The sequence below is a fragment of the Bufo gargarizans genome, chromosome 9 (genome assembly GCF_014858855.1).
Source record: "Bufo gargarizans isolate SCDJY-AF-19 chromosome 9, ASM1485885v1, whole genome shotgun sequence".
Classification (NCBI taxonomy): domain Eukaryota; kingdom Metazoa; phylum Chordata; class Amphibia; order Anura; family Bufonidae; genus Bufo; species Bufo gargarizans.
The window spans coordinates 189,182,923-189,208,073 of NC_058088.1; the positions used below are offsets into that span (position 1 = coordinate 189,182,923).

Below are 25,151 nucleotides of genomic sequence, written 5' to 3' on the forward strand. Positions count from 1 at the left end.
GAGAAGAACTTTGCAATCAAAATGTGTAAAAAATGCCCTGCAAAATCCGAAAGGTGCACTTTGGAATATGTGCCCCTTTGCCCACCTTGGCAGCAAAAAAGTGTGACACATCTGGTATCGCCGTACTCAGGAGAAGTTGGGGAATGTGTTTTGGGGTGTCATTTTACATATACCCATGCTGGGTGACAAAAATATCTTGGTCAAATGCCAACTTTGTATAAAAAAATGGGAAAAGTTGTCTTTTGCCAAGATATTTCTCTCACCCAGCATGGGTATATGTAAAATGATACCCCAAAACACATTCCCCAACTTCTCCTGAGTACGGCGATACCAGATGTGTGACACTTTTTTGATGCCAAGGTGGGCAAAGGGGCACATATTCCAAAGTGCACCTTTCGGATTTCACCGGCCATTTTTTACACATTTTGATTGCAAAGTACTTCTCACACATTTGGGCCCCTAAATTGCCAGGGCAGTATAACTACGCCACAAGTGACCCCATTTTGGAAAGAAGACACCCCAAGGTATTCCGTGAGGGGCATGGCGAGTTCCTAGAATTTTTTATTTTTTGTCGCAAGTTAGTGGAATATGAGACTTTGTAAGGAAAAAAGATAAAAAATAAAAAATCATCATTTTCCGCTAACTTGTGACAAAAAATAAAAAATTCTAGGAACTCGCCATGCCCCTCACGGAATACCTTGGGGTGTCTTCTTTCCAAAATGGGGTCACTTGTGGCGTAGTTATACTGCCCTGGCAATTTAGGGGCCCAAATGTGTGAGAAGTACCTTGCAATCAAAATGTGTAAAAAATGGCCTGCAAAATCTGAAAGGTGCACTTTGGAATATGTGCCCCTTTGCCCACCTTGGCAGCAAAAAAGTGTCACACATGTGGTATCGCCGTACTCAGGAGAAGTTGGGGAATGTGTTTTGGGGTGTCATTTTACATATACCCATGCTGGGTGAGAGAAATATCTTGGCAAAAGACAACTTTTCCCATTTTTTTATACAAAGTTGGCATTTGACCAAGATATTTTTCTCACCCAGCATGGGTATATGTAAAATGACACCCCAAAACACATTCCCCAACTTCTCCTGAGTACGGCGATACCAGATGTGTGACACTTTTTTGCAGCCAAGGTGGGCAAAGGGGCACATATTCCAAAGTGCACCTTTTGGATTTCACCGGTCATTTTTTACACATTTTGATTGCAAAGTTCTTCTCACACATTTGGGCCCCTAAATTGCCAGGGCAGTATAACTACCCCACAAGTGACCCCATTTTGGAAAGAAGACACCCCAAGGTATTCCGTGAGGGGCATGGCAAGTTTTTAGAATTTTTTATTTTTTGTCGCAAGTTAGTGGAATATGAGACTTTGTAAGAAAAAAAAATAAAAATAAAATCATCATCATTTTCCGCTAACTTGTGACAAAAAATAAAAAGTTCTATGAACTCACTATGCCCATCAGCGAATACCTTAGGGTGTCTACTTTCCAAAATGGGGTCATTTGTGGGGTTTTTCTACTGTTTGGGCATTGTAGAACCTCAGGAAACATGACAGGTGCTCAGAAAGTCAGAGCTGTTTCAAAAAGCGGAAATTCACATTTTTGTACCATAGTTTGCAAATGCTATAACTTTTACCCAAACCATTTTTTTTTTGCCCAAACATTTTTTTTTTTATCAAAGACATGTAGAACAATAAATTTGGCGAAAAATGTATATATGGATGTCGTTTTTTTTTGCAAAATTTTACAGCTGAAAGTGAAAAATGTCATTTTTTTGCAAAAAAATCGTTAAATTTCGATTAATAACAAAAAAAGTAAAAATGTCAGCGGCAATAAAATACCACCAAATGAAAGCTCCATTAGTGAGAAGAAAAGGAGGTAAAATTCATTTGGGTGGTAAGTTGCATGACCGAGCAATAAACCGCTAAAGTTGTGGAGTGCCGATTTGTAAAAAAGGGCCTGGTCACTAGGGGGGTATAAACCTGTGGTCCTTAAGTGGTTAAAAACATCTCCCACATCCGCGCTTTCCTCAACTTTGAATCTGCGAAAATGCTTGTACATGCCCTCATCATCACCCGCCTAGACTACTGCAACATTCTCCTCTGTGGCCTTCCATCTAGCACTCTCGCACCCCTCCAATCTATCCTCAACTCTGCTGCCCGACTGATCCACCTCTCACCCTGTTACTCCTCTGCCTCTCCCCTCTGCCAATCCCTTCCCTGGCTCCCCATTGCCCAGCGAATTCAGTTAAAAGTACTAACAAATACATACAAGGCCGTCCATAACCTGTCCCCTCCCTACATCTCTGAGCTACTTTCCCGATACATCCCCACACGCACTCTCCGATCCTCACAAGACCTCCTTCTCTCCTCTCCTCTTATCGCCTCTTCCCACAATCGCCTCCAAGATTTCTCACGTGCATCCTCCATACTCTGGAACTCGCTACCCCAACATATCAGACTCTCACCGACAGTGGAATTCTTCAAAAGAAACCTGAAAACCCACCTCTTCAGACAAGCCTCCAACCAGTGACCCTGCTGCCTCTATACCGCCATGACCAGCTTCACCCGCACATACTGTGTCCTTCTCCCATACCATGTAGATGGTAAGCCCTCACGGGCAGGGCCCTCTCTCCTTCTGTACCAGTCTGTAACTCGTCTTGTTTATGATTAGTGCAATTGTCTGGATTATGTATGTGCACCACTTATCATATGTGCAGCGCTATGGAATGAATGGCGCTTTAATAATAAATAATATTATTATTATTATTATTATTAAGTAAATTCCACCTTCACAGGCTCAGTTATGGTCTGTGTATTGAGGGCCTTAGGGCCACACTGACCCAACATTGGGTTGTCCGGGGGCTCGGTATCATTACATGCAGTGGGGTCCTTACTGAAATGGGTTAAATCCCATACAACCTATGAATCATTCTGATTGCCTGCCATCTACTGGCCACAAGGGGTACTGTAGAAGTACCATTTCACAGGGTTCCTGGATAATTAGCAAGTGGAATGCCTGCCCCTCGCTTATAATCTTTACTCTCAGGTTGTCCCATACGCTCTCTCAGGCCCTGTAGACTGTATTCTCCCCCGCATGGTACTGTATGCCCTCACAACGCAGCTTGTTCTCCCTCGTATGGAACTGTATACTATCCTGGTGCAGTGTATTCTCCCTGTAAAGCATTATAATCCCCAAAAGCCGGAATCTTCCAGTTATCTCCACTTGTTATCACCAGGTTCTTCTTAGATCTAATCCAATAATGATAGATCTAAAAGACGTTTCCCTCCATTACAAGCACCCAAAAGAAGTCAATCTCACCCTAAAAGAGGTGGCACCGGGATAATGAAATAACCTTACAGTAATCTGGTTGATGTGAGCTGAGCCGACCCCCGGACACGTGAATTCGACCACGCTTTACCACATTATATTTTAACCAGCCCTGACCACTACACGACGTACGGCGCCAGGAGTGGCGGAAGACAGACTGCTGCCGATCTGATATTGATGACCTGTCCTAGGTAAAACCCAGACAACCACTCTAAATCATACCATTCTGTACACCGGCAGCCGCCACTAGGGGGAGCTCTGGAGCTTACTCTGGACTGCATTACTAAGTATACGGTAAGCTCATTAGCTCCCCCTAGAGGTGACTGTAAATAGACATGCTTTAGGTCTATGCAGGGCATTTGGAGCTGTGTATCAGAAAAGTTGAGCTCCGACCCCTATAAAGATATAACGAGATATTAATATGCAGGACTTAAAGGGGGTTTCCTGGAAAACATAATTATGACTTATCCTAAGGATAGGTTATCATTATCACATCCGCGGGGGTCCAAGTCCCGGAACCCCTGCCGATTAGCTGTTTCAGGGCACCCCTGTGCCCACCGAAGCTCTGGTGAGCGATGCAAGCTCCTGTCAACTTTCCAAGCACAGCGCCGCATATCATATAGTGGCAGTGCTTGGTATTGCAGCTCATTGACTTAAAGTGGCTCTCCAGGAACTAAGAAAATGAAAATACTTAAATATTACGTTATTATAAATATATTCTCAAATACCTTTCATTAGTTATAATGGCTTGTTTTGTCTGGGGAGCAATCATTAGGAGAAATAAAATTATTAGTACACACAAAACCTGTCCTATCATACTTCACAACACTGAGCTAAAGAGCTGCCTCTTCCTCCTCTCTGCTCGTCAGGGATTATGATCCTGATTCTACAGCTGAATCTCTGTAGGAATGGAGTTCATGAGGAGACATGAAGTACAGAGGATGGACAGGACTGTGGTAATGGAGACAGCAGACATGTGCTGCTGCTCATTATCCACATCCCCACCTCCTCTCTGTACTCAATGTCTCCTCATGAACTCCATTCCTACAGAGATTCAACTGAAGATCATATCACCCGTATTCAGGATCATAACCCCTGACAAGCAGAGCAGAGAGGAGGATGAGGCAGCTCTTTAGCTCAGTGCTCTGAAGTAAGTTGTCCTGCTGTGGGACAGGTTCTGTGTGTACGAATAGGGCGGCAGCCATTTTATTTCTCCTAATGATTGCTCCCCCGGCAAAACAAGCCATTATAACTGATTAAAGATATTTGGGAATATATTTATAATAAAGTAACATTTAATTATTTTAATTTTCTTAATTCCCGGAGAACCCTTTAAAATAGGGCTGAGCTGCAAATAGGCCATGTGACCGATGTGCGGTGAGGTCACTGGACAAGGAAGAGGCTGCAGTGCTCAAAGCCTCTTCTAAAGGAGGGGCCCCCGTGTGTCACACCCCCGCAGATCTGATACTGGGGGGGTTTGCAAAAGAGGCAGCTGCCATCTTCTCCCTGCCTGCTCCCTATGGCAGTGACTTCAGGATGACGGCTCCTGCAGCTTCATGCCCTCCTCCCCCCCTCGCACTGGTCTTCAGGCTGACCCCCTAGGCTTGTAACCTTCAGCTGTCCCTGACGTCTTGTGACCTCCAGGCATTAATATCTCGTCTCGCGGCTCGGGATGCCTCTTGGCCCTCTTCCCGCAGATGATACGGCAGCGAGATGACAGGACTCGGCCTTTTCTATCTGTCGGTTTGTTAAAGCGGCTCATTTTGAGGACAAAGATCAAACGCTTACAAGAGACTTTTTCCTCTCTCACCGTTTGCCAAACCACTTAGCGAGCGAGGGCCGTAAGTGACATCATGTATAATTTATCCTGACTGATGAGTGCTGCTGGGAAGGAGAGCTGAACACTTCAGTAAGGGAGGACTGAAATACTCTGTGCTGCTGCCGGCCCTACGCCGTCCACTGGCCTGCCTCCCTCAAAATGAACGCCACTGAAATACTCTGAGCTGCTGTGGTCAATTCCCATACACTTCACATGAGGTTAACAAGCAAAGCTCAAAAGGTTGCAAACTAATTATTGGTAAAAAGTCAAATGTTAAAAAAAATCCTGAAATGCTCTGTGCTGCTCTGGGATCCTGCTCCTTCCAATACCAGTTTTTCAACCCCTCCCTTATCTACATTCCCTCCTCACCTCCTGTCATGTGCAGCCCTGTCCTCATTATCTCCGACAAGCTAAGTATTACTCCTCTCCTGAAATACTCTGCGCTGCTCTGGGACCCTGCTCCTTCCACTACCAGTGTTACAATCCCTCATTTGTCTCTATTTCCTCCTCACCTCCTGTCCCCCCATCCTCACATCAGTAGGCAGATCAGAACCCCCTACAAGCTGGGCACATGCTTTTCCTGAAATACTCTGCGCGGCTCTGGGACCCTGCTCCTTCCACTACCAGTTTTGCAACCCCTCACTCGTTCCCAATTCCATTTCACCTCCTGTCCTGTGCCCCCATCTTTACATCAGTAGGCAGATCAGTACCCCCTACAAGCTGGGCACACACCTTTCCTGAAATACTCTGCGCTGCTGTGGGGCTCTGCTCCTTCTGCTGTCACTCTATGATCTCCCACTTGTCTACATCCCCCTCCTCCCATCACTGTTTGATAGTTATATCTGTTTCTGGGAAAGCTGGGTGACAATCAGCTCCCACCCACTTCCCTATAATAATGAAGAGCGCATACAGGGCGATACTATGACCTGGGAGTTGTAGTAGTCGTCACCCAGCTTTCCCAGAAACAAGCTCACTTTCGGTTTTTCTTCTGCGGCTCGCCCGGACCGACCACCCCATGTCCCGGCACTGCGGCACTTTCCATTTCCCCGGTGAGCCATACTTTCCCTGACGTCTCTGCTCCCCGGCGAATAAAATGGCGCCGCAGTGATAAATGTGCAGTTTCCACCGCGGTGAACGGGACGGCGGTTGCCTAGCGACCGCCCAATCTCCCTCCTGACATGAACCCGAGATCTGTCTTTCTCTGCTGAAATATTTATGCGCTGATGAAATCCGTCGTGGAACGTGCCTGCGATGTCCTCGTCAAATGCCAGACAATTAACAGCACAAAGACGTCACAGCCGGACTAATTAGCGACCTTGGCAGCAAAAAAGTGTGACACATCTGGTATCGCCGTACTCAGGAGAAGTTGGGGAATGTGTTTTGGGGTGTCATTTTACATATACCCATGCTGGGTGACAAAAATATCTTGGTCAAATGCCAACTTTGTATAAAAAAATGGGAAAAGTTGTCTTTTGCCAAGATATTTCTCTCACCCAGCATGGGTATATGTAAAATGATACCCCAAAACACATTCCCCAACTTCTCCTGAGTACGGCGATACCAGATGTGTGACACTTTTTTGATGCCAAGGTGGGCAAAGGGGCACATATTCCAAAGTGCACCTTTCGGATTTCACCGGCCATTTTTTACACATTTTGATTGCAAAGTACTTCTCACACATTTGGGCCCCTAAATTGCCAGGGCAGTATAACTACGCCACAAGTGACCCCATTTTGGAAAGAAGACACCCCAAGGTATTCCGTGAGGGGCATGGCGAGTTCCTAGAATTTTTTATTTTTTGTCGCAAGTTAGTGGAATATGAGACTTTGTAAGGAAAAAAGATAAAAAATAAAAAATCATCATTTTCCGCTAACTTGTGACAAAAAATAAAAAATTCTAGGAACTCGCCATGCCCCTCACGGAATACCTTGGGGTGTCTTCTTTCCAAAATGGGGTCACTTGTGGCGTAGTTATACTGCCCTGGCAATTTAGGGGCCCAAATGTGTGAGAAGTACCTTGCAATCAAAATGTGTAAAAAATGGCCTGCAAAATCTGAAAGGTGCACTTTGGAATATGTGCCCCTTTGCCCACCTTGGCAGCAAAAAAGTGTCACACATGTGGTATCGCCGTACTCAGGAGAAGTTGGGGAATGTGTTTTGGGGTGTCATTTTACATATACCCATGCTGGGTGAGAGAAATATCTTGGCAAAAGACAACTTTTCCCATTTTTTTATACAAAGTTGGCATTTGACCAAGATATTTTTCTCACCCAGCATGGGTATATGTAAAATGACACCCCAAAACACATTCCCCAACTTCTCCTGAGTACGGCGATACCAGATGTGTGACACTTTTTTGCAGCCAAGGTGGGCAAAGGGGCACATATTCCAAAGTGCACCTTTTGGATTTCACCGGTCATTTTTTACACATTTTGATTGCAAAGTTCTTCTCACACATTTGGGCCCCTAAATTGCCAGGGCAGTATAACTACCCCACAAGTGACCCCATTTTGGAAAGAAGACACCCCAAGGTATTCCGTGAGGGGCATGGCAAGTTTTTAGAATTTTTTATTTTTTGTCGCAAGTTAGTGGAATATGAGACTTTGTAAGAAAAAAAAATAAAAATAAAATCATCATCATTTTCCGCTAACTTGTGACAAAAAATAAAAAGTTCTATGAACTCACTATGCCCATCAGCGAATACCTTAGGGTGTCTACTTTCCAAAATGGGGTCATTTGTGGGGTTTTTCTACTGTTTGGGCATTGTAGAACCTCAGGAAACATGACAGGTGCTCAGAAAGTCAGAGCTGTTTCAAAAAGCGGAAATTCACATTTTTGTACCATAGTTTGCAAATGCTATAACTTTTACCCAAACCATTTTTTTTTGCCCAAACATTTTTTTTTTTATCAAAGACATGTAGAACAATAAATTTGGCGAAAAATGTATATATGGATGTCGTTTTTTTTGCAAAATTTTACAGCTGAAAGTGAAAAATGTCATTTTTTTGCAAAAAAAATCGTTAAATTTCGATTAATAACAAAAAAAGTAAAAATGTCAGCGGCAATAAAATACCACCAAATGAAAGCTCCATTAGTGAGAAGAAAAGGAGGTAAAATTCATTTGGGTGGTAAGTTGCATGACCGAGCAATAAACCGCTAAAGTTGTGGAGTGCCGATTTGTAAAAAAGGGCCTGGTCACTAGGGGGGTATAAACCTGTGGTCCTTAAGTGGTTAAAAACATCTCCCACATCCGCGCTTTCCTCAACTTTGAATCTGCGAAAATGCTTGTACATGCCCTCATCATCACCCGCCTAGACTACTGCAACATTCTCCTCTGTGGCCTTCCATCTAGCACTCTCGCACCCCTCCAATCTATCCTCAACTCTGCTGCCCGACTGATCCACCTCTCACCCTGTTACTCCTCTGCCTCTCCCCTCTGCCAATCCCTTCCCTGGCTCCCCATTGCCCAGCGAATTCAGTTAAAAGTACTAACAAATACATACAAGGCCGTCCATAACCTGTCCCCTCCCTACATCTCTGAGCTACTTTCCCGATACATCCCCACACGCACTCTCCGATCCTCACAAGACCTCCTTCTCTCCTCTCCTCTTATCGCCTCTTCCCACAATCGCCTCCAAGATTTCTCACGTGCATCCTCCATACTCTGGAACTCGCTACCCCAACATATCAGACTCTCACCGACAGTGGAATTCTTCAAAAGAAACCTGAAAACCCACCTCTTCAGACAAGCCTCCAACCAGTGACCCTGCTGCCTCTATACCGCCATGACCAGCTTCACCCGCACATACTGTGTCCTTCTCCCATACCATGTAGATGGTAAGCCCTCACGGGCAGGGCCCTCTCTCCTTCTGTACCAGTCTGTAACTCGTCTTGTTTATGATTAGTGCAATTGTCTGGATTATGTATGTGCACCACTTATCATATGTGCAGCGCTATGGAATGAATGGCGCTTTAATAATAAATAATATTATTATTATTATTATTATTAAGTAAATTCCACCTTCACAGGCTCAGTTATGGTCTGTGTATTGAGGGCCTTAGGGCCACACTGACCCAACATTGGGTTGTCCGGGGGCTCGGTATCATTACATGCAGTGGGGTCCTTACTGAAATGGGTTAAATCCCATACAACCTATGAATCATTCTGATTGCCTGCCATCTACTGGCCACAAGGGGTACTGTAGAAGTACCATTTCACAGGGTTCCTGGATAATTAGCAAGTGGAATGCCTGCCCCTCGCTTATAATCTTTACTCTCAGGTTGTCCCATACGCTCTCTCAGGCCCTGTAGACTGTATTCTCCCCCGCATGGTACTGTATGCCCTCACAACGCAGCTTGTTCTCCCTCGTATGGAACTGTATACTATCCTGGTGCAGTGTATTCTCCCTGTAAAGCATTATAATCCCCAAAAGCCGGAATCTTCCAGTTATCTCCACTTGTTATCACCAGGTTCTTCTTAGATCTAATCCAATAATGATAGATCTAAAAGACGTTTCCCTCCATTACAAGCACCCAAAAGAAGTCAATCTCACCCTAAAAGAGGTGGCACCGGGATAATGAAATAACCTTACAGTAATCTGGTTGATGTGAGCTGAGCCGACCCCCGGACACGTGAATTCGACCACGCTTTACCACATTATATTTTAACCAGCCCTGACCACTACACGACGTACGGCGCCAGGAGTGGCGGAAGACAGACTGCTGCCGATCTGATATTGATGACCTGTCCTAGGTAAAACCCAGACAACCACTCTAAATCATACCATTCTGTACACCGGCAGCCGCCACTAGGGGGAGCTCTGGAGCTTACTCTGGACTGCATTACTAAGTATACGGTAAGCTCATTAGCTCCCCCTAGAGGTGACTGTAAATAGACATGCTTTAGGTCTATGCAGGGCATTTGGAGCTGTGTATCAGAAAAGTTGAGCTCCGACCCCTATAAAGATATAACGAGATATTAATATGCAGGACTTAAAGGGGGTTTCCTGGAAAACATAATTATGACTTATCCTAAGGATAGGTTATCATTATCACATCCGCGGGGGTCCAAGTCCCGGAACCCCTGCCGATTAGCTGTTTCAGGGCACCCCTGTGCCCACCGAAGCTCTGGTGAGCGATGCAAGCTCCTGTCAACTTTCCAAGCACAGCGCCGCATATCATATAGTGGCAGTGCTTGGTATTGCAGCTCATTGACTTAAAGTGGCTCTCCAGGAACTAAGAAAATGAAAATACTTAAATATTACGTTATTATAAATATATTCTCAAATACCTTTCATTAGTTATAATGGCTTGTTTTGTCTGGGGAGCAATCATTAGGAGAAATAAAATTATTAGTACACACAAAACCTGTCCTATCATACTTCACAACACTGAGCTAAAGAGCTGCCTCTTCCTCCTCTCTGCTCGTCAGGGATTATGATCCTGATTCTACAGCTGAATCTCTGTAGGAATGGAGTTCATGAGGAGACATGAAGTACAGAGGATGGACAGGACTGTGGTAATGGAGACAGCAGACATGTGCTGCTGCTCATTATCCACATCCCCACCTCCTCTCTGTACTCAATGTCTCCTCATGAACTCCATTCCTACAGAGATTCAACTGAAGATCATATCACCCGTATTCAGGATCATAACCCCTGACAAGCAGAGCAGAGAGGAGGATGAGGCAGCTCTTTAGCTCAGTGCTCTGAAGTAAGTTGTCCTGCTGTGGGACAGGTTCTGTGTGTACGAATAGGGCGGCAGCCATTTTATTTCTCCTAATGATTGCTCCCCCGGCAAAACAAGCCATTATAACTGATTAAAGATATTTGGGAATATATTTATAATAAAGTAACATTTAATTATTTTAATTTTCTTAATTCCCGGAGAACCCTTTAAAATAGGGCTGAGCTGCAAATAGGCCATGTGACCGATGTGCGGTGAGGTCACTGGACAAGGAAGAGGCTGCAGTGCTCAAAGCCTCTTCTAAAGGAGGGGCCCCCGTGTGTCACACCCCCGCAGATCTGATACTGGGGGGGTTTGCAAAAGAGGCAGCTGCCATCTTCTCCCTGCCTGCTCCCTATGGCAGTGACTTCAGGATGACGGCTCCTGCAGCTTCATGCCCTCCTCCCCCCCTCGCACTGGTCTTCAGGCTGACCCCCTAGGCTTGTAACCTTCAGCTGTCCCTGACGTCTTGTGACCTCCAGGCATTAATATCTCGTCTCGCGGCTCGGGATGCCTCTTGGCCCTCTTCCCGCAGATGATACGGCAGCGAGATGACAGGACTCGGCCTTTTCTATCTGTCGGTTTGTTAAAGCGGCTCATTTTGAGGACAAAGATCAAACGCTTACAAGAGACTTTTTCCTCTCTCACCGTTTGCCAAACCACTTAGCGAGCGAGGGCCGTAAGTGACATCATGTATAATTTATCCTGACTGATGAGTGCTGCTGGGAAGGAGAGCTGAACACTTCAGTAAGGGAGGACTGAAATACTCTGTGCTGCTGCCGGCCCTACGCCGTCCACTGGCCTGCCTCCCTCAAAATGAACGCCACTGAAATACTCTGAGCTGCTGTGGTCAATTCCCATACACTTCACATGAGGTTAACAAGCAAAGCTCAAAAGGTTGCAAACTAATTATTGGTAAAAAGTCAAATGTTAAAAAAAATCCTGAAATGCTCTGTGCTGCTCTGGGATCCTGCTCCTTCCAATACCAGTTTTTCAACCCCTCCCTTATCTACATTCCCTCCTCACCTCCTGTCATGTGCAGCCCTGTCCTCATTATCTCCGACAAGCTAAGTATTACTCCTCTCCTGAAATACTCTGCGCTGCTCTGGGACCCTGCTCCTTCCACTACCAGTGTTACAATCCCTCATTTGTCTCTATTTCCTCCTCACCTCCTGTCCCCCCATCCTCACATCAGTAGGCAGATCAGAACCCCCTACAAGCTGGGCACATGCTTTTCCTGAAATACTCTGCGCGGCTCTGGGACCCTGCTCCTTCCACTACCAGTTTTGCAACCCCTCACTCGTTCCCAATTCCATTTCACCTCCTGTCCTGTGCCCCCATCTTTACATCAGTAGGCAGATCAGTACCCCCTACAAGCTGGGCACACACCTTTCCTGAAATACTCTGCGCTGCTGTGGGGCTCTGCTCCTTCTGCTGTCACTCTATGATCTCCCACTTGTCTACATCCCCCTCCTCCCATCACTGTTTGATAGTTATATCTGTTTCTGGGAAAGCTGGGTGACAATCAGCTCCCACCCACTTCCCTATAATAATGAAGAGCGCATACAGGGCGATACTATGACCTGGGAGTTGTAGTAGTCGTCACCCAGCTTTCCCAGAAACAAGCTCACTTTCGGTTTTTCTTCTGCGGCTCGCCCGGACCGACCACCCCATGTCCCGGCACTGCGGCACTTTCCATTTCCCCGGTGAGCCATACTTTCCCTGACGTCTCTGCTCCCCGGCGAATAAAATGGCGCCGCAGTGATAAATGTGCAGTTTCCACCGCGGTGAACGGGACGGCGGTTGCCTAGCGACCGCCCAATCTCCCTCCTGACATGAACCCGAGATCTGTCTTTCTCTGCTGAAATATTTATGCGCTGATGAAATCCGTCGTGGAACGTGCCTGCGATGTCCTCGTCAAATGCCAGACAATTAACAGCACAAAGACGTCACAGCCGGACTAATTAGCGACCTTTGCACGCCCCGGCGTCTTCTGCCGAGCAAAGGATAACGGGGGACACCCCAAAACATTAGTGTAGAGTTGTCATCGAAGCGAAATTGTCACCAAAACGCGTCATTCCTAATCACAACGCGCTGCGTCGGGGATCATTTTCCCACGGTCGTATTCATTTACCGGTTCATTGGTTACTTCATTATTCATTAAATACTAAATTAATTATTTTGTTTTTTGCAAAATGATAAAAAATAATAATAAAGAACATGAATTTTAGCGAAAGTATCTCCAAACTGTTGATACGGTGTATGATTCATGAGATACTGCCCCCTGCTGTCGGGGGAAAGGGAAACCGTGGGGGCTTTCTTCCTTAGAGAGAGATTAGCTCCAAATCCCCTGCTGCCCTTCACACAGCCCATAGAGTTAAATGACAAAATAATGGTTCCCTGCAGCCACCACTAGGGGGCGCTCACTGTATATAGATGTATACATCTCTAATTATAAAGTAGGTGATAACAGTATGCTCACTAGGGGAAGATGGGGGGGGTGTCGGGACCCCCACCCGTCACAAGAGCAGCAGTCCCTGAGTTGCCTGTGTAAATGGAGCGGGGTAGCACGCATGCCCAGCACTGCATTCACTTCTATGGGACTGACGGAGGTATACGAACGCTGCACTCATCATGCGCACCACCGCTCCATTCTCACAGAGCAATCGGGGACCTCTGTTCTAGTGGGGGTCCCGGCGATGGTACATCTGTCACCTATCCTGTAGGGGGAACAGGTGAGTATAAGGTTTTTATGTTTTTTTTTTTTTTTTTTTTACCACATTCTCTGCTTTTAGTAATTTTAAAGTCCCTTTAACGGGAGCCTTATAAAAGTATGTGCAGTGATCGCCCCCTAGTGGTTCAGTCACAACAATGGAGCACTGATCACCTCTCACCGCAGGATCCATAGACGCGGCATGGTCTGTCTCTATTGACTTTGGCGCATATAAATTGTTACTTAGGCCTCCTGCACACGACCGTATCCCTTTTACAGTCCGCAAAACACTGATGTGGTCCATGTCCCACCCGCATCTTTTTTTCAGACCCGTGGTCAGCATTTTACGGACATAGTCAGACACTTATTATGAATTATACGCCACTTTTGCAGTATTAATGTCGCAGATTTTGTCGCAATGGTTATTTGCGATGTTTTGCCACTTTTACGACTCCTGAAAAAAGTCACGGGCGGGGAAGAGGGCGGCCAGTCTCATTTATCATTTTCCATGCCAATTATTGTCGTGGAAAATGACGCAAATCTATCTAACGAACCGGCGTCTAAATCAACGGTCTTAATAAATGTCTTAAGACTCCCTGTCCCCCATGACCACTATTTAAAGGGGTGGTCTCATCTCGACAACCAGTTTTTGAAATCAAGCTAGCAGGTCCTGGGTCTGACGCCGCCGGCTATATCGGCTTGGAGGGGAAATGCAGTATTAAATGGCGTCGAGGGAAACATTGGGCCTCATGATTTTTTACGGAGTAGGGTATATAGACAGGAGACTATCCCTTTAATATCATATCCCCACTAACGTAGCACTGCTCACCTTGATCTTTAGCGTCAAGGAACCGAATTCCATATCTACAGTAAAGACTGACACCCAGGCAGAGCAGTTGGAGGATAATGCTGCACTGCTCTATAGTCTTCCACATACAAGAGGCCACTATCTGCCGCCCAGCCATGATATGGTTAATCATGAGATGGAAGATTTTGGGCTTTTATTCTTGTGGTCAGTGCTGTGGAGTGGGGATTTCCTACAGATGATGTCATCACATCATCGTCCCCATATGTCACCGGCCGCAGCTCGAAGGCGAGTAGATCACAGATTACTCTATTGTTTCCTTAATCGAATTTTCTTTATTTCCTAGAAAAACAAAAACGGAGACGCAAATCTAATTGTGCATCCTCAATGAACGTCACCAGCCCCAATACTCCCCCAAAACATGGATAGTTGCCCTTATACCTCCTGGCAGTGCGTGGGGGTCGTGCTGGACGGAGGGAGTGATGAAAAAAATAAAATTCAGGACTTTTGTGTTGGGGCTCAGGGACGCTGAGGTTCAGCCCTTGGACCCCACTGAAGGGGTGCGATCAGCCTCAACCTGAAGCAGATGATGAAGCAGAGTTTAATAATTCCCTGATGCCCCAACTCCAAATATTAAAGGGGTATTATCTCACATCGATGCCATAAATGTCCGCTTGGTGCACGGTTTGCTGTCCACTCTCTTCATGACCCCATTTCTTGAGATAAGGGCAGGTCCCAGATTTGGAACCCACGCCTATCAGACATTAATGGCATATCCTACCACTATCCCATCAACCCCTTTAATAGAGGGGGTTCCCTGTTCTGTGGAGGGAGGCTACAGAAGCAACGCTCCTGGAGGACCCGGCACGTCCACAGCCGTGTAATGCTCCGGTTTTTCCAGAGGTGACGCTGCAGGGGAACGGACTTGCCATCAGGTCCCCCCCGCAGTTCTCAGCTGATCCAAGAAAAAAAACTCCCTGAAATCAGCTATAATAGGGGCCCCTAATTAAAGATTATTCACATCCCCTTTATCCCCGTACTGAAAGGGAATGTATCTTCACAAAGATGTCACCCAGAACGGGAAAGGAAATCACTTCCCCCATATTCTCCTCATACACAGATCCAACATGTGCAAGTAAAAGAAAGAAAATGTCTTCTTCATGCCCTGAAATTAGGGTCATAATCAATTCCAGGACATCAATTTGCATTAAAAGGGTATTCCGGTAGGTACAAGCTATCAGATCGGTGGGGGGCCCCTTACTGCTCCCCTAAAATGACCGGAGGGACTGATCGCACATTAACGCGGCCGCTCTATTCACTTCTATGGGAGTTCCGGAGACAGACAAGTACACCGCTCACCTATCTACGGAACTCCCATAGAAGTTAAGAGAAATATGCGATCAGCCCCTCCGGTCATTTTAGGGGAGCGATAAGGGGCCTGCAGGGGGTATGGGACCCACTTTCTCATGATCCTACCGCTGAGACCCCCACTGATCTGATTGTTATTCCCTATCCTGTGGAATACCCCTTTAAAGGACTGCACAAGGCTACGGGCTCATGTACACGACCGTATGTATTTTGATCCGAAAAGAATACGGATGACGTCCGTGTGCATTCCGTATTTTGCGGAACGGAACAGCCGGCCCCTAATAGAACCGTCCTATACTAATAATAGGGCATGTTCTATTTTTTTTGCAGAACGGAAATACAGACAGACATACGGAAACTGAATGCACACGGAGTAACTTCCGTTTTTTTTTTTTCTGTGGACCAATTGAAATGAATGGTTCCGCATACGGTCCGTAAAAAAAACAAAAACTGAACGGACACGGAAAGAAAATACGCTCGTGTGCATGAGCCCGTAGTGTAGTGCCGGCCGGAGGCGGTGGAGCACCACGCGAGGATCCTCTTCGGCATCCTACGCCTCCATGTGTTATGCTCGGCCGCACTACACAGACATAACCCCGTATAACGGTTTTACCTTGCGTCCACCCCTTAATGACCCATGACAAAAATGTACGTCCTAGGTCAGTGTTCCTCAGCTCCGATCCTCGGGGCCCCACCTGCCGGTCAGGATTTGAGACTATCCCACAGAATGAATACCTGACGCACTGACACCAATTATATCCTTGCTGATCAGCTGTGTGAAGAGGCTGCGGCGCCGTCTACACTTTAGTGCTGGCGCAGTGTCCCCTTCAGGTGTAATTACCCTGCAGCACCGCTACAGGAACATTGACGAGAACTCCGCTCTAGCGCCACAGCCCCTTCAAAAAAATGCCGAGATTCGGACCCCCGCCAATCTGATATTGATGACCTAACCTGACAGGTCATAAAGATCACAAAACAAGAATGCCCCTTTAAGGGGTTACATCTAACGCCTTTGCCGGTCGTCCACCCCGTCGGTTTCCAGTCACTGACATGTGGAGAGAGGAAGTGACAACCACTGGCAGCACATTTCGAGTACAGTTTGTCACTATTGCAGCTTCCTGGCTGTAACTTGCGGATCCCAGTTTTACGGTTCAAACCTCCATTACAAGGACTGATCCTGATGCGGTAATTTATTTTTTGGGGGGGGGAGAGTGCAGATGAAAATGGGGCTCTGGCCCCTGACTGAGGGCGAGCAGTGAACCGCACTGGGGCCACTTTCCTCCCATATAACACTTACTGTAAATTCACTTTCAGGAAGTAACAAGACTTTCTCGTTTCCCTTTGCAAACTGCGGAGTTTTCTGAGAAGTTGTGGTTCTTCTAAAAAGCATCTCGTGCCCTAATCTAATGTAAGCCCAAACCTAGCCATGGTCCAACGGAAAGTTCTATCATATCCTGGGCTTCAATGCCTAATCATTTTCAAGATCTCTGCTTGCTGTACAGGAAGGTTCTTAGCCACATACGATGTAGACTTCAGACTGATACATTGCAACCAATCAGAACAAGAATGAGATTTAGGATTTTGTAGACTGTAGCAAACCCTCAGCTACGAGCACCGCTAGGTCTGTACAGTTTTTCAACTGCTGGATATAAGCAAATTCATTTACAGCAAGCAGAGATCAAGATAAAAAGTGCAGATTTGAAACAGAAAAAGGGGAAGATCTCCCCAAAAGAAGAAAAGTGGAGGAGCCTTCAGGAATTCTGGGTAAACCCTCCATTTTTAATTCATTCCCGCTATATACAAGGATTGGGCTTTAACTGTATAAAACTGGAAACCCCCTTTAACAGTCAAGCCCCTCCCTAATGTCCCCAAGCCACGCCCCTTGCTGTCCCCTGGGCTCACAGATCCACTGTTGATCTTCAGGAAACCTTGCCTATGACCTGGAGAACCTCACAGAGTCCCCGCTGAGGTCAGCAAAAGTTTTCAAAATGTGGAAATATCTAAACTTCCCGAGCTCTGAGACTCGGTAATTAACCCTACACTGCCGTGCAGTAATTTCTCGTGACCCGATAACTTCACGTTGCAGATATCTGGAGGTTTTGTAGTAAAATTTGGGTCAATGGGATGATTTTGGGTCGTTTTCTTCCCACACCTAGACTAAGTCCAGGTCTCGGACAGAATACATGTAGGGGGCAGCACATTATTCTTTTGAAGTAGGGAAATGGAATAATAACGCCCCAATTGCAGCATCACATACTGCCATATAGTGCCCACAAAACAGTGGCACACAGAGACCACACAATGCTGCGGGTGCTTGGTGAGCAACCATTAGAAACCGCCTGCCCTTTTCCTACCTGGAAGTTTCATCCCAGCTCTTGTCCACAGAGGCGTCATAGTTGCCAGGGCAACGGCGCCAAAAGAGGACGCCGCCTGACCGGTAAACCGCTAGACGGCACACGGTGGATTCGCCAAAGTTATGAAGAGGCGCCGGCCATGGCGGATCCACCGACACTTCTAAAGTAAGATTGCTGTCTTACATTTAGACCATTTTCTATACCTAAACCAGGCATAGAATATGGTAAATCAGACCCCTTTCCTGCCCATGCACCATTTTTAGACCTAGCGTGAGCAGGGAAAAGTAATATAGGCGTATTTATAATACAAGACCCCCATAGTGTCTACATACCGTAATAGTGCCATAACCTGCCCACACAATACTGCCTTAGAAAACCCACATAAGACTGCAATGTAGTTAGCATGTAACTGTCCCATACAATACTAACCTAACACTCAACATAGAGTACCTACATAATACTGCCATATAATAACACACCATCAATACCGCCATACATGTTCTACTAAAGAGTGCCAATCAGTTACCATATGCATTGCCATATAATACTACCGCAGTGTCTACACTCCATCCCTGTATGCTGAGCAGTGCCATACAGCTGTCACTTACTACCGCCATATACTGCCCTGCAATCGCCAGATCCACAGTTTCATACAAGCAGTGACTCATCATTGTACAACGAGACAAATTGGGGGTTTCAGCGAGGAATCCCCAGTTTGTGGCTAGCATTTTATGTTTTTTCACACCTGACCTTTCTCAGTGGAAAAACCCTTTAATCACAACTAAGTTTTCCCCAGTAATCTGTTATATTCAGGGACGACTGCAGGCAGCCGCGCTATAGGACATGTAGAGGATTTTCTGTGAAGACAGCAGAGCACCGAGCGGTCTCAATCTATGATCTTTTCCTCGCCTTTGGATCCAAATGTGAACAGGTACGTGACTGATCTCAGTCGTTCTGCCTTCTGCATCACACGTACTTTCATTTTCATCAGTCTCCTTCCTCACAATATACATGCTGATGGTTAGGCAGGAAGATGGGCAGCAGCAGCAGTCGGCTGCTTGTTCAGTGGAGGTGATCGCTGTATTTACCTGCGGTGATCTCCTTCACAGTATGAGGACGAGCGGTCGCTATTGATACCCCTCGTCCTCATACAGCTGCATTGTTTCGGGGCAGCGGATCGCTGTTTGGACCGCACGATGACTGATGTGTCTGCACGAACGACAGTATCATCCGATGAGTGTTCGCTTGTTCATCAGGTGATCTGCGCCACATGTCGATAGGTAGATTGTTGGGAATAAGCATTCGCAGGAATGTTCGTTCACGATAATCTGCCCAATTATCTAGGCGTCTAAATCAACCTTAAAGGGATTCTGTCACCTCCCCTCAGCCAGAAAACGATTTAAAAGCAGCCATGCAGCACAGCTTACCTGGATTAAGCTGTGCTCTTTTATCTTGAAATCCGTCCAGCAGTTAGTGCAAAAAACGACTTTGATCGATAAGGAAATGTGTCCTGAAGGTGCCCAGAGGGGCGTTTTTTTCTTCTTAGTGAGCCCAGTACCGCCCCTCTTTCAGTGCCCAGCCCGCCTTCCTTGTACTGTCTAACCGCCGCCCCCAGCCTGCCACAGCCTCCCCTCCCTCTCCTCCCCCTCCCTCACGCCGAACGAAGTCTCGCACAGGCGCAGTACCCACTGAGGGCTGCGCCTGTGCGATCATCAGGAGACTGAGGGCGGCAGCTTCATCTTCGTCACTGGGCATGCGCCGAGCCCAGTGACGTCCGATGCTCGCTCTTCCCTCAGTCAGCCTGGTAGGATGCGCAGAGGATTGCCGATCGGCTGCTGCACCCTGCGCTTTCTCCAGTCTGCCTGCCACAGTGAAGACGGCCAGCGATTTCTTTCCCCACCCTCCCTTCAGGAAAGAAATAAGTATTTGTTGGGGTGAATTAGGTATTATTATATTAAGTAAAGGCAGGCAGACTGGAGAAAGCGCAGGGTGCAGCAGCCGATCGGCAATCCTCTGCGCTTCCTACCAGGCTGACTGAGGGAAAGAGCTAACATCGGACGTCACTGGGCTCGGCGCATGCCCAGTGACGAAGATGAAGCTGCCGCCCTCAGTCTCCTGATGATCGCACAGGCGCAGCCCTCAGTGGGTACTGCGCCTGTGCGAGACTTCGTTCGGCGTGAGGGAGGGGGAGGAGAGGCAGGAGAGGCTGTGGCAGGCTGGGGGCGGCGGTTAGAAAGTACAAGGAAGGCGGGCTGGGCACTGAAAGAGGGGCGGTACTGGGCTCACTAGGAAGAAAAAAACGCCCCTCTGGGCACCTTCAGGACACATTTACATATCGATCAAAGTCCTTTTTTGCACTAACTGCTGGACGGATTTCAAGATAAAAGAGCACAGCTTAATCCAGGTAAGCTGTGCTGCATGGCTGCTTTTAAATCGTTTTTTGGCTGAGGGGAGGTGACAGAATCCCTTTAAAGCTGGTGGTCAAGCAATTTTGTAAATCTTAAAGGGGTAAGTACACCTCCAATCACTAGTTTATAAACTTAATCTACATAAGAAGCTGAATCACTGTGTACATACATTACATTACTTATCCTGTACTGATCCTGATTTACATCCTGTATTATACTCCAGAGCTGCACTCACTATTCTGCTGGTGCAGTCACTGTGTACATACATCACTTATCCTGTACTGATCCTGAGTTACATCCTGTATTATACTCCAGAGCTGCACTCACTATTCTGCTGGTGCAGTCACTGTGTACATACATTACTTATCCTGTACTGATCCTGAGTTACATCCTGTATTATACTACAGAGCTGCACTCACTATTCTGCTGGTGCAGTCACTGTGTACATACATTACTTATCCTGTACTGATCCTGAGTTACATCCTGTATTATACTCCAGAGCTGCACTCACTATTCTGCTGGTGCAGTCACTGTGTACATACATTACTTATCCTGTACTGATCCTGAGTTACATCCTGTATTATACTCCAGAGCTGCACTCACTATTCTGCTGGTGCAGTCACTGTGTACATACATCACTTATCCTGTACTGATCCTGAGTTACATCCTGTATTATACTCCAGAGCTGCACTCACTATTCTGCTGGTGCAGTCACTGTGCACATACATCACTTATCCTGTACTGATCCTGAGTTACATCCTGTATTAGACTCCAGAGCTGCACTCACTATTCTGCTGGTGCAGTCACTGTGCACATACATCACTTATCCTGTACTGATCCTGAGTTACATCCTGTATTATACTCCAGTGCTGCACTCACTATTCTGCTGGTGCAGTCACTGTGTACATACATTACATCACTTATCCTGTACTGATCCTGAGTTACATCCTGTATTATACTCCAGTGCTGCACTCACTATTCTGCTGGTGCAGTCACTGTGTACATACATTACATTACTTATCCTGTACTGATCCTGAGTTACATCCTGTATTATACTCCAGAGCTGCACTCACTATTCTGCTGGTGCAGTCACTGTGTACATACATTACTTATCCTGTACTGATCCTGAGTTACATCCTGTATTATACTCCAGAGCTGCACTCACTATTCTGCTGGTGCAGTCACTGTGTACATTACATTACTTATCCTGTACCGATTCTGAGTTACATCCTGTATTATACTCCAGAGCTGCACTCACTATTCTATCAATGTCAGAGCTGGTATCTTCCAGTATTCCCTGCTTGTTCTGTGTCTGCTCAGAGCTTTACCCAGTTCAAACCCATACCTTCTGTTGAGGAGAACGTGGTGGACCTGTTTTTAAAACCATTCTTGAAATGTAATTGATGTCATTTGTACCAAAATCTTCTCTTCTTTTTATCCTCATTTAGAATGGTGAACACATCCGGGAACTTCACCGGGTGTCAGCCTCAACCCATCAGCATCTTCATCCCGATCTTCCTGAGCGTCATCTTCTTCCTCGGGTTTGTGTTGAACTGTATAAGTCTGTGGATATTCTGGTTCCGGATAAAACAATGGAATTCGACGGTCATTCTCCAGTTCAACTTGGCTATCTCCGATGCCATCATCACCCCAGCTGCTCCTCTCATCATCATCTACTCCTTGACCGACCACTGGACCTTCGGTACCTTCTTCTGCCAGTTTAAGGTCTTCCTCCTCAGCACCCACATGTATGGAAGTATATATTTTCTCACTCTAATCAGTATTCACAGATTTTTCACTGTTGCCCACAATGTTAAAAGAATGGCCTTGACCAGAAAGACCTTCACCACGAGACTCTGCCTTATTGTCTGGGGTTTTCTTGGTTTACAAGGCTTTCCTTTCTTTTTTGTGCTGAAGACATCTGAAGTCCACGGAGTCACAAAATGTCTTAGTATCCATCAAGACAATCAAGCAGTTTTATTTTTTATTTGGAACTGGGTCGTCTCTTCTCGGGTCTTCTCATTCCTTTCACCACAACCTTGGTCTGCTACAGTCTCCTGAGTCGATATATTCTCAAGGTGAACCCAATGAACACCCTTACGAATGTCATGGTCTCCAAATCTGTCCAGACCATATTTGTCTCCCTAATCATCTTCATCATCTGCTATATCCCAGTACATATCACCAGAACCATGGGGGTCACCATCATCTTGTTTTTCCCAACCATGTGTTCATTACTGGAAAAAGTTGAGGTGGCCTACTACATCACATGGATGCTATCAGGGACCAACTGCTGTATGGATCCTATAATATACTGTTTTGCCTCAGATAGGTATAGCTTACGGCAAAGTCATAGACAAAATGGCAGAGATAAAACAGACGTTAGCTTCAGAAGATCGTCACCATGGTCATCCCTAGAGAATGACAAAAACAGGTTGTCCCTGGCATAAAAAAAAAAATCCTACTAGAAAAGGTCATCACAAACTTGAACTTGACTAAACCTTTGTATTGGATGAAATCCTGTGATTTTGAGATATTATCCCTCCAGCCGTGGTACAAATGTGGCCTTCAACTGTATGATTTACACATAGTTGAGCCTTTTGGTTGTTCTTGAAAAGATTTGTGTTAAACTTGGAGGAACTGTAGTGGACTACTGAAAGTTTGCAGATCTTTCTGCATATAGTGGGGGCATTATATCATAGAGTTGTCCCAGAAGAGGGCAGGCTAGAACAAATAAAGGGGGGAGGTCTACTTGGTGAAGAAACAAGGGAACAATATAATTTGAAGCAGACTGAGACGGGTTATGGCATGATGTGACGTCCACCTGCTCTAGTCTAGCCTACTCTAGTCTGCTAAGAACGGACTTTAATAAACACAGTTTTGCACTCTAAACAAAATTCTTTGTGGTTTTTAATTGGAAGTTATATATCTGTACAAGCATTCAAGGTCAATCAACACTACTGGTGACCATCACTATATGTATAGACAGTGGGGTCGCCAATACAGGAAAATCATTGACAACTGAAGAAAAAAAGGCAAAAATCATAGAGAAGAGGGATCGTCTGAATGAAGATTATCAGGTATTGTACTAAAAGTGGTTTTGCAATCAGAATAAGATTTACCGATATAATCCAATAAACATATGTCCTTTATAAGGAGCAGTGTAACAGCGGCTGCTGTGCACCGCTGTTCCCCTGCTTACCGCCGCGGTCCCGGGCGCCGTGTTCAGCGGTGATCTGCGGCCGGTGCTTCCCATTCACCGCTGCAGTCCTGGGCTCTGTCTGTGTGGGTGCGGTTGTTCTGGGATCCGCTCCACAGTTTCCTCTCAACCCTGACCACAGCATGCTTGCCGCTTGTTCCTGCAGCACTTTAAGGGGCGGCGCATGTCACTTCCTGGGCTTTATGGGCTTGGTCATATGACCTATCCTAGCCCTCTTGTAGAAGTGGCTCAGCCCCCCTTCCCAGATGCCTCAGTGTCAAGGTCCTTGTGTCCTGCTAAGGTTCCTGTTTTCAGCTTGTGTTCCCAACTCGTATCTGTATTCCTTGACTCTGCTACCTATTATATCCCTACCTGCTTGCCTTGACTCTCCTGCTACCGATCCGGATTGCTTGACCTGTGCCTTTGTCGCCTGCCCTGACCTTTTACCAGTCTGACTACGCCTCTGCCTCATCCTTCGGTCCTGCACCTCTGGTACCTTTCTCAGGTACCTCCTGGTCCGCCTGGACCAGCTGCCTTGTGCTTGGGCAAATCCTATTTGGGAACATGGAGGTCCAGAGACCACCAATGTGCAGTCTTTCCTGGCTACCTTCTGGCTGGTCTTTGAAGAGCTCGGCCGCACGTCCTCCACTGCATCAGCTCTGCTGAGTCTACAACACAGTTCCTCTACTGTGGGTCAGTACGCCATCCAGTTTTGTAACCTGGAACAATGGGGCTCAACTGGCGGTGTTCTGGGAGGGCCTTTCTGACCAGATTAAGGATGAATTAGCTGGTCGTGACCGTCCGTCTACTCTGAATGACCTGATCACCTTAGCCACAAGGATAGATATGCATTTCAGGGAACGTTCTAAGGAGTTCGCATGCACCAGAAGACCAGCTCGTTTGGCTCCATTCTTCCAGAAGCCAGTTCTTCCTCTAGTGTCCACCCCATCTGAAGAGCTCATGCAAATAGAGCGCCTTCGAATGTCTGATCAGGAACGTTTGCGCCACAAAGCAGAGAATATGTGTCTGTATTGTGAAGGCAAGGCCCACTTTGTGCGTAATTGTCCTCAAAAGCCGGTAAACGTCAATGTCTAGGGTCAGTTGGAGAGGCGGTCCTAGACAAGGAGAAGTCCTCTCCAAGACTTTCAGTCCCGGTGACTCTCTCTCCCAAGGTAGTCACATTGTCTGTGCCTGCATTCTTGGACTCTGGGTCAGCCGGTAACTTTATTCAGCAAGCTCTGGTCTATCAGTACTGGCTTCCTAACAACTGTCTAGAAAGGCCTGTCAGTGGCTTCCGTAAATGGACTGCCACTCCCCGAACCTGTACTTTCTGTTACTATGCCCCTTAAGTTAAAAATAGGGGTTCTGCATTCAGAGATGATTTCCTTCTATGTGCTACCAGCGTCCGTGAATCCGGTTATCCTTGTCTT

General features: G+C 46.4%; 2 protein-coding genes across 2 annotated transcripts in view; one reads left to right on the top strand and one right to left on the bottom strand.

The window, feature by feature from the left end:
* The window catches only part of CYSRT1 (cysteine rich tail 1), a 115,440-nt gene that overhangs the window by 73,689 nt on the left and 16,600 nt on the right, over positions 1-25,151 (bottom strand). The window lies entirely within an intron of this gene.
* On the top strand, positions 18,600-22,724 carry LOC122919688 (P2Y purinoceptor 4-like). Its single transcript, XM_044268866.1, has 2 exons — positions 18,600-19,045; positions 21,971-22,724. The coding sequence occupies exons 1-2, from the start codon at positions 19,008-19,010 to the stop codon at positions 22,581-22,583; spliced, it is 651 nt and encodes a 216-aa protein (XP_044124801.1). The 5' UTR covers positions 18,600-19,007; the 3' UTR covers positions 22,584-22,724.

Bases quoted from the DNA above. Each gene is read 5' to 3' on its own strand.
- LOC122919688 (XM_044268866.1), top strand. From the start codon at position 19,008: ATGATCTTTTCCTCGCCTTTGGATCCAAATGTGAACAG. The intron at 19,046-21,970 runs GTACGTGACTGA...ATCCTCATTTAG, and splicing joins TTGGATCCAAATGTGAACAG to AATGGTGAACACATCCGGGA.